The 14,147-nt window shown below is 42.6% G+C and overlaps 1 protein-coding gene across 3 annotated transcripts in view; it reads left to right on the forward strand.

The window, feature by feature from the left end:
• SF3B1 (splicing factor 3b subunit 1) overlaps positions 1-9,392 on the forward strand; it is a 189,707-nt gene extending 180,315 nt beyond the window's left edge. For all 3 annotated transcript variants that reach the window (XM_030209807.1, XM_030209806.1, XM_030209808.1), the window contains one exon: positions 8,892-9,392. In XM_030209807.1, coding sequence (XP_030065667.1) covers positions 8,892-9,050 — 159 coding nt within the window. In that variant the 3' untranslated portion in view covers positions 9,051-9,392. The remainder of the gene's footprint in view (positions 1-8,891) is intronic.
• The last annotated feature ends 4,755 nt before the right edge of the window (positions 9,393-14,147 follow it).

The raw sequence follows: 14,147 nt of genomic DNA on the forward strand, positions 1-14,147 counted from the left end.
TCATCAGTCCACACATTCACATCTCACTACTGCCTTCAGCAGGATACCCGACGCAACAGTCGGTTTGGGTAGTCGGTGCTGCAGAATCTGTTCGGGGCTTAGAATCCAACTCCACCCCTGTAGACCCATTTTTTGTTCTGTTCCAGGCTGCACTCTGTTAGTTGTTTATGGTTTCAGGTCAATCTCTGTTATGTCCTCACCGTTGTGAGGCCCAGTTGACCAATGTTCATTGTTTTGAGTGAGCCTGGTTGCTAGGGATACCCCACATGTGAGAACAAACAGCCTGCTTGTCCTTGGAGAAAGCGAAGATACATGTATTCTCCGAGGACAGCAAGCTGATTGTTCTCAGAAACCCGCCCACCTCCCCTTTGGAGTTGTTTGTTTATTATTTGCTTTTTGATTAAACTGAGTGGGAATGCTCATGCGACGGGCGGGAAGTCGTCTGCGCATGTGTGGTTCGCACAGTGCTCGCGCTAGAAGGCTCTGGTAAAACTTTTAAAATTTTGCTGTAGAAAAATTTGCCGTTTCCTGGGCTGTAGTGGACGCTGACCCACATGTGAGAACAATCAGCCTGCTGTCCTCAGAGAATACCTGCTACAGGTACATATCTTCGCTTTCCATTCTAGGTAGTCATTTCCAGTTTTGCTTGGTGCCCTTTGAGTTATCCAATGCTCCCAGGAGTTTTTCAAAAGTCGTGGTGGTTGCAGTGGAAGCCTTGTGAAAAAAAAAAAAGGATCTGTTGGGCCATCTGTACTTCAGCTGGTTGGTCAGACAAACTTTTCAGGTGAGCCAGGATGCCACAGTTCAGTCATCTATCTTCTGAAGGAATTAGGCTGGGTGGTCAATGCTGCCAAAAACAAATTGGTGCCATCGTAGACAACAATATTTGTGGGAGCCCTCTACGACACTTGTCAAGGAAAGATGTCTTTGACCAAGAAATAGGAAAAGAAATTGCAAGATCAGAAGCATCAGGCCAACAGCCTGCAGTTATCTACAGGTCCTAGAATTAATGGCAGTAGCAATAGACTTGGTGCCATGAGTCAGGGCCCATATGCTTTTTTTTGCAGTTGGTTCTCTGAGTCAAGATTGGGGGATGGTGTTGGCTGTTGATGGGTGAAGTGAGAAACAGTCTCTTCTGATGGTTTCAGGAGTCAAATTGTGGAAAGGCATGGACTTGGCAACTCCAGTTTGGATGTTGGTGATGACAGATGCCAGCCTAGGAAGCTGGAGAGGGGGCTCATTGTCAAATTCATCTTGCTCATATATGCTGATCAGAGGTAGAAGCAGTGTTGAAATGAAAAGTGGTACATTTGTTATTGGACAATACTATTACTATTACTGATCATTTGTATAGCACTACTAGACCATGGTGGTATGTGAATTGGCAGGGAGGAACCAAGAGCCGAGCAGTGGCAGAGGAGATGACCGTGTTAATTGACTGGGTGGAGCGTAGACAGCTACATTTGGTTGCACATGTGACCAGTATGGAGAATGTTGAGGCAGATTACTTAAGCAAAGAAGCATTAGATCCAGGACAGTGGAGTCTTAACTTCTTAAGTGTTCACCAACATTCACGCACATTCACTCAATCTTCATCCCTTCCGATCCTCCACATATGCCTCATTCGATCTCTGTACAACCTGTAGTTGTTATCAACTGACTGGGCAAAAGCCTTTGACGGTAATATGTAAGCCACATTGAGCCTGCAAATAGGTGGGGAAATGTGGGGTACAAATGCAATAAATAAATTGGATCGAACATTTGCTATGGGCGGACGGGAATTTAATAGGATATGAGGAGCTGCAAACTCGGATAGGGACGTCTTGGGGGGATCAGTTCGCGTATGCCCAAATTAAACATTACATCTCAATATTGGACCCCTCTATGCTGCGGCTACATTTGGGAAGTAGGCTGTGAGATTTTTTTTCAGGAAATGGAGGCCACAGGAATGTCAGTGTCAGCACTCCACAAAGCATTAGTTTGACGGAGGCCCCCAAAAAGCTATGTAGGTATTAAAAGAAGGTGGGAACAAGAATCGGGGGGCCCCCCCTAACAGGATTGGGATGTTGGGCGTACGCTGCAGGGAATTACAACCCTTAGTTCTGACGAGAGGCTCCGGGAATGTGGATATCGGGTAATTATGCGGGCATATATGTCGGGGCAGCAACTAGCTCATGTAGATTTCTTGCAGGGGGCTACCTGTGTTAAGTGTGGTCATTTCCCTAACACACTTTTTCATGCTTTTTGGGACTGCCCAGGAGTAACGGCTTTTTGGGGGGAGATTAGTAGGTTTATGACTCAATTGTTGGGGACCCCTGTGACGGGAACCTGGGACCACTTTGTACTGGACACGCAAGGGTCCTTTTATGCTTAACCTGTGGGCGCTCGAGAGTCGTAAGATGAGCCTGGTGGCTCGGAAAAGCATCTTACAATACTGGCCGTCCAAGTGCCGGAGCCACCAGCTTATTGGCACTGAAGGAATCAGGTACATTTGCTGGCCTCGTGGGAGGGGTCCCCGAAGCATTTGGCACGTTTCACACAGATTTGGGGCCCTTATTTGCGGGTGTTGAGTATCAGAGGGCATAGTATGCTTCTTAATAAGATGTAATCTTAGTGAGAGCCTCCGTGAGCACTCGAGATAAATATAGCTCCACCAGGGGATACCCCCCGGGTGGGGGAGCGGTATTCGGGGATTATCAAAATATGAGTCCTATGGAATATGAGGTAGGGGGAGGAGTTTAGAAGATGGAGAGGGGAGGGTGGGGAGATATATGACTGTTTGGGGGGAGGGGGAAATGGGGGGGGACTGATGATGGAAGAATTGTTTCAGAGCTCTTTTTGTTTCTTGTTGTTTGCAGTTTGCAATGTTGTATATTTCGTGCAATGGTTATATCTGATGTTATTGCTCCATCAATAAAAAATGTTGAAACATAAATTGTTGATCACTGGGGAATACTGTTATTGAATCTAATGGTATCCAGTAACAATGCAAAGGTTCCCAAGATATTTGGTTGCCAAAAAGATTGCTGTTCAGTGGGCATAGACTTGTTAGATCAACCGTGGCTATGGAGGGGGTTTCTGTATGTGTTTTCTCCATGGTTGCTTCTGGGCTGAGTCATTCAGAGGATTGAAAATCACAGTGGAAACATTCCTAGTGGCTGTGGATTAATTGAGGAGACCATGGTATACGGGAAGTCACACAGTTACTAGTGGATGATCCCCTAGTTCTCCTGGACAGGAAGGGGCCTTTGACACTACTACTACTTGACATTTCTAAAGCGCTACTAGGGTTACACAGCGCTGTACAATTTAACATAGAAGGACAGTCCCTGCTCAAAGGAGCTTACAATCTAAAGGACAAAGGACACAGGTGCAATGTGGATGCAAGACCTGTCCCCATTCTCTTATGGCTTGGCTCTTGAGAGGGCAAGCTTACAGAAGTGAGATTATTCTTCCAGTCATAGATATTTTTTTTTTCGGTCCAGGAAAAGGTCTGTCTCTATTGGTATACATGAGTCTGAAATTGTTTTCAACAATGATCATCAGGTGGTTCCTTTGAAAACGTCAGTTTGACATTGTAGATTTTTTGCAAGACGGTGTGGAAAAAGGCTTAGCCTTTGTTTCTCTAAAGATACAGGAAGTAGCTTTTTCTTGCTGCAAGAGCTTGGTTCAGGAGTGTTTTTGGCTTCTCATCAGGAGTGTGTATGTACAACTTAAAAATCTAAAGGTGGACAAAGCAGTGGGACCGGATGGGATCCACCCCAGGATATTGAGGGAGCTCAGAGAGGTTCTGGCAGGTCCCCTCTTAAAGATTTGTTAAATAACTCCTTGGAGACGGGAGAGGTTCCGTGGGATTGGAGAACGGCGGAGGTGGTCCCTCTTCACAAAAGTGGTGATAGGGAAGAAGCTGGAAACTACAGGCCGGTAAGCCTCACTTCGATTATTGGAAAAGTAATGGAAGCGATGCTGAAGGAAAGGATAGTGAATTTTCTAGAAGCAAATAAGTTGCAAGATCTGAGACAACATGGTTTCACCAAAGGGAAATCGTGCCAAACGAATCTCATTGAATTCTTTGACTGACCGGAGAATTGAATCAAGGATGTGGTATGGACGTAATCTACTTAGATTTCAGCAAAGCTTTTGACACGGTTCCCCACAGGAGGCTCTTGAATAAACTAGACAGGCTGAAGATAGGACCTGAAATGGTGAACTGGATTAGGAATTGGTTAACGGGCAGACACCAGAGGGTGATGGTAAATGGAGTTCGCTCTGAGGAGGGAAAGGTGAGTAGTGGTGTGCCTCAGGGATCGGTGCTGGGGCCAATTCTGTTCAATATATTTGTGAGTGACATTGCCGAAGGGTTACAAGGTAAAGTTTGCCTTTTTGCAGATGACATCAAGATTTGCAACAGAGTGGACACCCCGGAGGGAATGTAAAACATGAAAAAAGATCTGCGGAAACTAGAAGAATGGTCTAACTTTTGACAATTAAAATTCAATGCGAAGAAATGCAAAGTGATGCACTTAGGGAGTAGAAATCCAAGGGAGACGTGTTAGGCGGGGAGAGTCTGATAGGTACGGACGGGGAAAGGGATCTTGGGGTGATAGTACCTGAAGACCTAAAGACGATGAAACAGTGACAAGGCGGTGGCCGTAGCTAGAAGGTTGCTAGGCTGTATAGAGAGAGATGTGACCAGCAGAAGAAAAGAGGTTTTAATACCCCTGTCTAAGACGTTGGTGAGGCCCCACCTGGAGTATTGTGTTCAGTTTTGGAGGCCGTATCTTGCGAAGGATGTTAAAAAAATGGAAGCGGTGCAAAGAAAAGCTACGAGAATGGTATGGGATTTGCGTTACAAGACGTATGAGGAGAGACTTGTTGACCTGAACATGTATACCCTGGAGGAAAGGAGAAACAGGGGTGATATGATACAGACGTTCAAATATTTGAAAGGTATTAATCCGCAAACGAACCTTTTCCGGAGATGGGAAGGCGGTAGAACAAGAGGGCATGAAATGAGATTGAAGGGGGGCAGACTCAAGAAAAATGTCAGGAAGTATTTTCTTCACGGAGAGAGTGGTGGATGCTTGGAATGCCCTCCCGCGGGAGATGGTGGAGATGAAAACGGTAACGGAATTCAAACATGCGTGGGATAAACATAAAGGAAACCTGCTCGGAAGAAAGGGATCCCCAGAAGCTTAGCCGAGATTGGGAGGCAGAGCCGGTGGTGGTTGGGAGGCGGGGCTAGTGCTGGGCAGACTTATACGGTCTGGGCCCTGACAATGGCAGATACAAATCAAGGTAAGGTATACACAAAAAGTAGCACACATGAAATTATCTTGTTGGACAGACTGGATGGACCGTGCAGGTCTTTTTCTGCCGTCATCTACTATACTATGCTATGCTAGGATATCTTCTTATTTTCCAAGTCAGTTTGGTTAAGCCTTCAAGGGTGGCCAGTTGTGCCTCCCTTGGATCTGAAGATCTGTTGGTTTTGGTTCAGGCACTTTTTGAACCTATCCAGAAAGCCGCCAAGAAGATGTCTTTAATTTGAGATCTTTCGATATGAGTATTCCTTCAGCTAGAAGAGTTTCGAGCCTTGTCATGTCAAGAACCTTTTTCTGGTGACTCCGAAGGAAAAGGTAGTGTTTCAGCCACCGCCTTTCATGTGAACCAGTCCATTTCTCTTCCAGTCTTTAGGGAGGTCAAGAGAGGAAATGAGAACTGCTACCTTTTTGTCAGATGTTAGGAGAACTTTGCAAGGTTATTGAAAAGGACAGAGGAATTTCAGTGGTCAAATAGGCTAGTTGTTTTTTTTTTTTTTTTTTTTTAAGAGCCAGGAAATGAGGCAGTGTCTAAGGTACTGGTGGCTCACTGGATTGAGGCTATAGCTTCAGCATATGTTTGTGAGAGTATCCAATTCTGGTGATACTAAAGGCTCGTTCAGCTAAATAGCAAGTCTCCTCTGGGCTAAGCATTCTCTTGTTCTGCTTCTGCAAATCTGCACGGCAGCTACTTGGTCATCAATCAGTTTGTGTAGCATTTCAGGTTGTATGTTCAGGTGGAGCAGAATGCAGCCTTTGGAGCTCTGATCTTGAGGTCAGTCATCTCTGGTTCCCACTGTAGGAAATTCTGCTTTGATGCTTTCTAAGCATCTGAACTGGTCTGGTGAAACGATAAAGAAGAAGAAATTAGATCTTACCTTTTCATTTTCTTTTCTCTAGTCCTTCCAGACCAGTCCAGAACCTGCCAGTACTAGAAGAGTACTCAAAAGAATTGGCGTTGCTGTGACTTTGTAGTAGTTTCAGTTTCTAGTTATGGTTGTTAGTTCCTGGGAAAATTAGTGCCTTTGATCTCATTGTTTCTGTTTTGTTATTAGAAAAACTGGCTAGTGAGTGATTGTATAGGATATTTAGAGTGATGTAACTAGTCTAGTAGTCTCCATCTGCTGGCAGGATAAGGCAAAAAAAACAAGCATCTGAACTGGTCTGGAGGGACTCAAGGAAAGAAAATTATCAGGTAAAATCTAATTTCTTTTATATATACAGTATACTTATATGTTTCTCAGTTGGAATTTTAAGAAAGCAAGTGAATTAGTTTGTTCCATCCCATAAAGTATTACCTATGAAATAGGAGCATTACTGAAGATGGTTTGTGGAGTGGGGGTATAGTGACTGCTTTTTGTGTAGCTGTGTCTAATTAAATTAGCATGAGCATCCTTTTTCTGTGCCAGGTTGACTAGTTGATAAATAGGATTGATACATTTTTGTCTAGAAAACATTATTTGAAATTTTAATTAATTAAAAACTGTCTTTTCATTTAGGGGTCTTTTACTAAAGATTAGCTCAAATTATCTGCAGCAGGGCCCACAGGAATAAAATGGGCCCTGCTGCAGATAATTTGAGCTAATCTTTAGTAAAAGACCCCCTTAAAAGCTAAAGAGCAGATGATATTTTAAAACTTGAAAAGAATATGCTAAAAATGCGTACCATAACTTGAGTGTTAACATTGCTTCCATTATGAAGCAAGTAGAAGAAAATCTTGTCTGATTTTTGAGAATAATACAGTCTGAGTAAGCTATAATAGGTCACACTCTTTGATTCTGATATTGTGTGGAACTCTGCTGTTGGTGCATTGGACTGGCAACTAGGCCTTGCAGGCATTAGAAGTGGCCTCACTCAAAATGCTGTCAGGTATGGTATACCTAAACATGGTCACATGGTTGGTCTTCAAGTTCTGTGGAGGATGGGGAAACACTTCTAAGCTTAGGCAGCAGCCAAAAATGTCTCAAGTATTTACATTTTTTTTTACCTCATTTTGCTTGATTATCTCTTATGTGGTGGGTTTGTTTTTCCTTTTGCTTTTCTCTGTTATCCTTTCTCCAAACACTTCTTTTTCTGTCAGCTCCTCTTTCACCTACATCCAGCTTGCTCCTTTCTTTTTTCTTCACATAATTGTTCAGTCCTTCCCTCCAAATACTGAGTGGCCTTCCTATACAAAATAATTTTATGTGAATAACGTAGCATTATAAAATAAAATCAAGTAGAATGAAGCATAGTCTCATTCTTTATTCTCTTTCTGTGCAAGCTGCACCACTCCCATATGCTGAATTTTGAGCACCTGAACAACATGGCACATGGGAATTCTTCAGCCTTGATTTTATTATAGCTTATGTTACCATGTTTTGTTTGCAGAAACTAAAATCAAATTATGGATATTGCTGACTACAGTGCTTCTCAGAGAAAAATGGTATAGCCTTAATTTCTGGATGATCTGCTTACATATAAAAATTTTACTTAAAAACAAAAAAATCTGTGATATAAATTAAGGGAAATGGGACTTGATATACCGCCTTTCTGAGGTTTTTGCAACTACATTCAAAGCGGTTTACATATATTCAGGTACTTATTTTGTACCAGGGGCAATGGAGGGTTAAATGACTTGCCCAGAGTCACAAGGAGCTGCAGTGGGACTCGAACTAAGTTCCCCAGGATCAAAGTCCACTGCACGAACCACTAGACTACTCCTCCGCAAATTAACTTTGTTCTTAGTGATTTAAGGAAGATCAAGTTGATTTAAAAAAGAAAATCAGCTGGACTTTAAAATAGTTTTATGCATGACCTAACATCTAATTATTCAGCTTTATTTGATTGTCCCAGAGAATTTATGCGCCCAAAAGCCATTGACTTGTCAAGAAGTTAAGTAGTGGACTTTGGCCTAGTTTGGATTCATAGAAATTGGACCTAGTTAGATTATCAGGATGTTTTGAGCAACAATATTTTTTTTGTGTGTGTATTCAAATGAAAAATAGAGGAAAATCATCAACATTTTTTCATTTATATTTTGTATTTCTTTTCTTAAAATGACAGTTATAAAAACAGAACTGTTCTGTAGTCACAGTTGCTACTGTTTAGCTGAATACATCAGGGCCCTTCATCAGTCGATCCTCATCAAAACTCAATGCAAGTATTACATCAATACATTTAAAATACTGCATAACCAGCTTGCAGTATGGACTCTGGGGAAGAGAGAATTGAAAATGGGGTGCAGTCATAGTAATACACTTTTTCATTCCAAAGAATTAAGGGTCCTGTTTACTAAGCCGCTTTATAGGCATTTTAGCAGTTTTAACGTGTGTTAACCGTGTACGTGCCTACAATATGCCTATAAGGTTAGCACGCACGCTAATTGTAGGCGCGTTAAGAATGCTAACGGGCCCTAAATAAGTTAAAATAAAGGAAACAAAGCTATAAGATCAAGAGGATGAAATGAAGCTAAGAAATGGCTGGCTATTAACTTGATCTTAAAGTTCAAAGTAATTATCACTCTGGTATGCCTGTTCCTCAAATTATAAGCTGTTATATACCTTTCATGTCACTTTTTTTATTTTTCAGGGTTTGTTCCACCCTGCCAGGAAAGTGCGAGATGTGTACTGGAAGATTTACAACTCTATTTACATCGGCTCACAGGATGCCCTGATTGCTCACTATCCAAGGATCTACAATGATGATAAAAACACCTACATTCGATATGAACTTGACTACATCTTATAATCTTTTTGTTCAGTCTCTTGTGATCAGTATGCAGCTGTTCCACACTTAGCTTGCTTTTTAAATTTGTTGTAAAAATTTGAAATCTTGCAGAATAGTGTAGAGCTGATCCCATAGAAAGATCTAGAATTGCAGCAGCATGATTAAGTACCATGTCGTCCTTTTTATTTTATTTTATTTTTTAATGTACAACAGTAAAAGCCAGTAGTGACTGAAAGAACGGTGATTACTCAAAAATTTGAGAGATTCTCCCTTTATTTGAATTCAATCTATGAAGATTTAGGTTTCATTCCCTGTGGTTAGGGGAACTGTCTACTTGAGAAATAAACATTTATGTATAAAATACTTGAGTATGTGTGATGGAATGCAGGTTATTTCTGAGCATAAAAAGAGACAAGAAAGGTTTTCAAAAATGTTTTAGTTTTAACTAATATATGGATATTATACCAAATATTTGTAAGGTCAGAAATAGAGTGCTGATCCAATCTGGCTTCCCTCTTATGAGAGGTTCTTCATGTTTCATTGCTTAGTTTTCCCTGTATGCAGAGGCACCTCATATAGTGGAACTCCATATATAGGGCGGTATTTTTATGAGCAAAAAGTTAGCTTTATCATAACATTGACATTCCTTACTAATTTCTCACCAACTTCAGAAATAGATGATATACTACAGGAAGTAAAGATCATAACTACATCATATTTCATTTTGGTTACATGAGGATTCTTAATGCAGTATACGTTAGACTAGTGTCCATGCATAAAACCAAGGGCTGGTAATAAAACTAAGAAGCTGTCACAACTAGAAAATGAAATTAAGAAAAGTAAAACATTTTCTTGAAAAATAAGTGCCAAATTATGTGGACATACTACTACTAATCATTTCTAAAGCGCTACTAGACGTACACAGCGCTGTACACTTGTACTGAACACTTGTACTGACATTTAATGCCTGCAAAGTTTAGCAATTCTTTGGCTGAATAGTTATTTTCAGTACAGGGAATCAAATAGCATGTATTATATTTTTTTGTTCTGTTTGGTTACACCTTCACTAGTCCTTGTATGTCCATTCTCCAGTGCTAAATCCTTAATGGGTTATCTATTATTTAAATAACCATTGAGTAAAATTGGGACACTTAACCAAGGTTTGCGAATAAGGAAGCAAGGTAAGGTTTCTACCTTTCCAGTACAAAAAAAGTTAGTATGAGTCATCGTGATAGGCTTTTCAACATTGGTAAGGGGTGATGGAGATAAGTTCTCAGGTGTTGAGACTTCAAAGGTAAAAGAGAAATAAGAGGCTGATGAGAAAAAAGTGGAGTTACATAAGTATTTATTTGGTGTTCACTGAGGCAAGACTAGGAGTAGGATGACAGATGCAGATAGGAATGGAAGTTGAGTAGAGCTCAAACAATTTCAGAAGTTTAGAGGTGGACAAAGTAATAGAATACAGCCAAGGGTATTGAAGGAACTTTGTAAAGTTCTAGTGGCCCTGCTTTCCGACCTTTTCAGTACTGCTTTAGAATCTGGAATGGTTCTGGAGGCTTGGAAAGTTCTTAAAGCTCTATTACTCCTCATACTTGCTGTCAGACACTGACTGTAATACATCGTAGCCATAAGGTTTGACATCCAAACTGTTGTTTCGCTACTGGGAGCGCAAAGTCCCGCCCTCCCTTCTCTACAATTTGCTGCTGCGCATAGCTGTTAATCAGATTGGTCAGATCAGCAGAAAGGCTAGGGTATGCTGGAAGGGGGGCCTTTGCTTTGGACTGGAGGCCTCAGAAGTGAAAGCTGGTCCCTTGTTTTGCAATTCTGGCATAGCAGTTTGTGGCTTTGTCAACCTTTGGCAGAGTCTGCTCCTTAAGTAGTTCATGGGTCATGCATTTGATAGCCTTTCTGTGGAATACTTGTCGTGGGGAGAATTGTGTACCCACACACAAAAAAATAATGTTTGCTCTGTTAGTCCACTTTAAAAGTAGTAAATAGAAATAAAACAAAATAGATGATGCCTTTCTATTGGTCTAACACATTTTTTGACTAGCTTCTTCAGGTCTTCTTCCTTGCCTTCGAAAACTGGTCAAAAAATGTTTTAAGTTAGTCCAGTAAAAAGGTATGTTAAATTTTTTTTGTTTTATTTCTATTTATTACAAAAAAATTATACACACAGTACTTTAAAATGTTATGTATTAAATATCATTGTAGTAGCTCTTCAAAAAGCAGAAATAAGGGGGAGCAGAGCTAGTGAGTCCATAAAATGATCTCATAACTCCAAAGTTGTCCTCAACTTGGAATTTTACTTTGTGGCACTGGGGCTTTGAGAGAGCCTCAGGATATATACCATGGTTTGCCAATTGTATCTGCTGTGCTCTACCAGTTTGAGATGAACAAGAAGGTCCCAAAATTAGGCCCTATCCCGAGCAATGACAATATGCTGTCTTCATGCCAGTGTACAGAGCTGCAAGCAGTTAATGTTTGCATCAGGGTTGACCCACCCTGCCCATTACTGAGGAATACTGCATGAATTGGTGACATTTTTTGGATAGGTGGTATCTCCCAGCAGACAGTGCCACCCACAACCTTCTTTTATGCAATTATAGACTTAAAGTGAACAGCCTCTTCCTCCGGGAAATAATTTGTATGGAAAGTAAAACTAGCTATGCAGCAGATCCACTAAAGACTGAAAAATGAGCTTGTTCTCTCCTCCCCCCACCCCCTCATGAATATGAGATCTACAGATTTGTCTGCAGGAATATTTTGCCAGTTACCAAAATGGACCTTGAGCTACTTAAGGAAATTAAAACTGCTTTAGAGTAGACTTTCAAAAGTAGTGGGAGAACTCAAATCCAGATTAAAGGAATTGGGCACTCGGGTCACTCAAAATGAGCGCCTTATCAGGGAACAAAGAATCCAGAGTGCTTTTCTACAAGAAGATTACATTGATTGAAACTCAGTGAAAAGAGACATGAGAGAGAGGATAAGCTGGAGAATATACATTGTAACACGCATACTTAAGAGTGGCTGAGCCCATGGATTGAAATTAATTATAGTCTACATACTTCTTGCATTCCAGAAACTGTTTGGATAGAGTTTGCAAAGTTCTGAGAAACTGGTCAGGCAAAAATAACTCCACACATTTACTGTTTCCGATTATTTCTTTGTTAAACAAGTCTTTGTGCACAATATAAAAGGCAAGCATATAACCAGATTCCAAGAGCATGATGTACAAATTTCCAGACATTTTCCAGTATACCTTGGAGAAGAGCTGTAGGTTTGAACTGCTGGAAGCTAAAGGAATCTGATGTTGGTAGGTAACCTATCTTTAGTTTTGGGTATGGGAATACTGAGCATTGTGTCAGAATTGGAGGAATGTTTGGCTTACAAGGAAGAGTATGAGAGATCCTGTCCCAAGCCTATATGTTCTCAGCAAGAATCAGAATTGAATATCTCTGCTCCCAAACATTGCCAGACCAATGCATGTATAAATTGAACATAACATTTGTTCCTTGTCATCCAGCAGATGAAGCCATTACGTATGGGTTATGTCAATCAACCAGCAGGGGAGATAGAGAGCACTCAAACTCTCTCAGTGCCCTCTTGGCCAGCCAGCTCCACTGCCTCTTCAGTATTCTCTATCTCCCCTAGCAGGGTGGCTGCAGCTTCTGCGAGCTCCAGAAAAATCTGCCGGGAGGTGGTTCCTGGCTTGCCGGTTGTTAACCGGGGTGTTGGAGGCTATAGCAGCTTCACTTTAAAGGCACATAGGTTAGCCCTTTCCCTGCCTTACCCATACCTCCGTGGATGTGGACATATTGCATTGCTTTCCCTGTCCTTACCCACCAACAGTGGATGCAGGCATATAGGGTCGCCCTTTCCCTGCCTTTCCCACTCTTCTGAGCCTCCGGAGTCTTCAATACCTCTGCTTTCCTCACAGCGTTAAAAAAAAAAAAAAAAGGAACAGAGGTTTTTTGACCTGATTTTCAGCAGGATCGTAGTTGTACGCTAGATCCTTTGAGGTAAGAGTGTTTTCCAACTCCTCCGGGGTGGGCCCGCGATCAGGGCAATTTTGGTGCAAAACCGCCATTTTGGATTTTACCGCCGTTTTTCGGCGATGGCTGCGGACAATGTAAAGCGCTGTTCCTCTTGTGGCAAGTGCAAATCAGCAGCAGGGCTCTGTAAATCGTGCTGTACAGGCGTAGGAGCCGGCCTGAGCATGGCGAGCGATGTTTCTTCCCGCTCTGAGCTGGCAGCGGGTGCCATTTTGCTTACACCGCATGGCGCGGCCTCCGTGGACACAGAGAGACCTGAGCCGGGTGGGGCACCTCGAGATGAGGTTATTTCAGGAGTGGCTAGCACCGGACAGGATTTGGGTGCCCAGGGTGAGATTTTCTCCCCGGATTTTGTGCTTTTGCTGCATAAAGCATACATGATGAAAAGAGCCCTCCCTCAAGGGTCGCCTGAGGCCCCTTTGATTGCCCCCCCGATGGATTCTGGCCTGGGACTCCCCAGTGAGGTTTTCCCGGATGATTGGCCCAAAGATAAGCGTAGAAGGGTTAATTCCCCTTCGAATTGTGGTGCACCTTTCCCCCCCCCCCCCCCCCCCCCCCCCCCCCCCCTGTGGTCGGGGTGTGAGGATTCGGAGAACTCTGACAGACGTTCTTGGTCTGAGGAACTGGAGTCAGGTGCGGATTTACCACAGGATCTGGATGATCCCTCCGCGGTGAGGATTTTCCACCGTGACGAGCTGCCAGCGCTTATTTTAGATACCCTGCAGGCCCTCTCGATTGAAGATCCTGACAGTGGCATGGCCTCCTCGGGTAATCCCAGGATGGCTAGTACCAAGAAAGCTGCTCGGGCCTTCCCTTTGCATGACTCCATCCTAGAGCTTGTTTCGGCTCAGTGGGCTGACCCTGAGGGACCTTTGAGAGTTTCCAGGGCTATGGGGCAGTTATACCCTCTGCGTGAGGGACATATGGCTCGTTTTCAAATGCCTACAGTGGATGCCCTAGTCACTGCGGTGACAAAGAGAACTACCCTCCCTGTTGAAGGAGGTGTTGCCCTGAAGGATGTTCAAGACCGTAGGCTGGAGACAGCATTGAAACGGTCCTTTGA

The sequence above is a fragment of the Microcaecilia unicolor genome, chromosome 7 (assembly GCF_901765095.1).
Source record: "Microcaecilia unicolor chromosome 7, aMicUni1.1, whole genome shotgun sequence".
Taxonomy (NCBI): domain Eukaryota; kingdom Metazoa; phylum Chordata; class Amphibia; order Gymnophiona; family Siphonopidae; genus Microcaecilia; species Microcaecilia unicolor.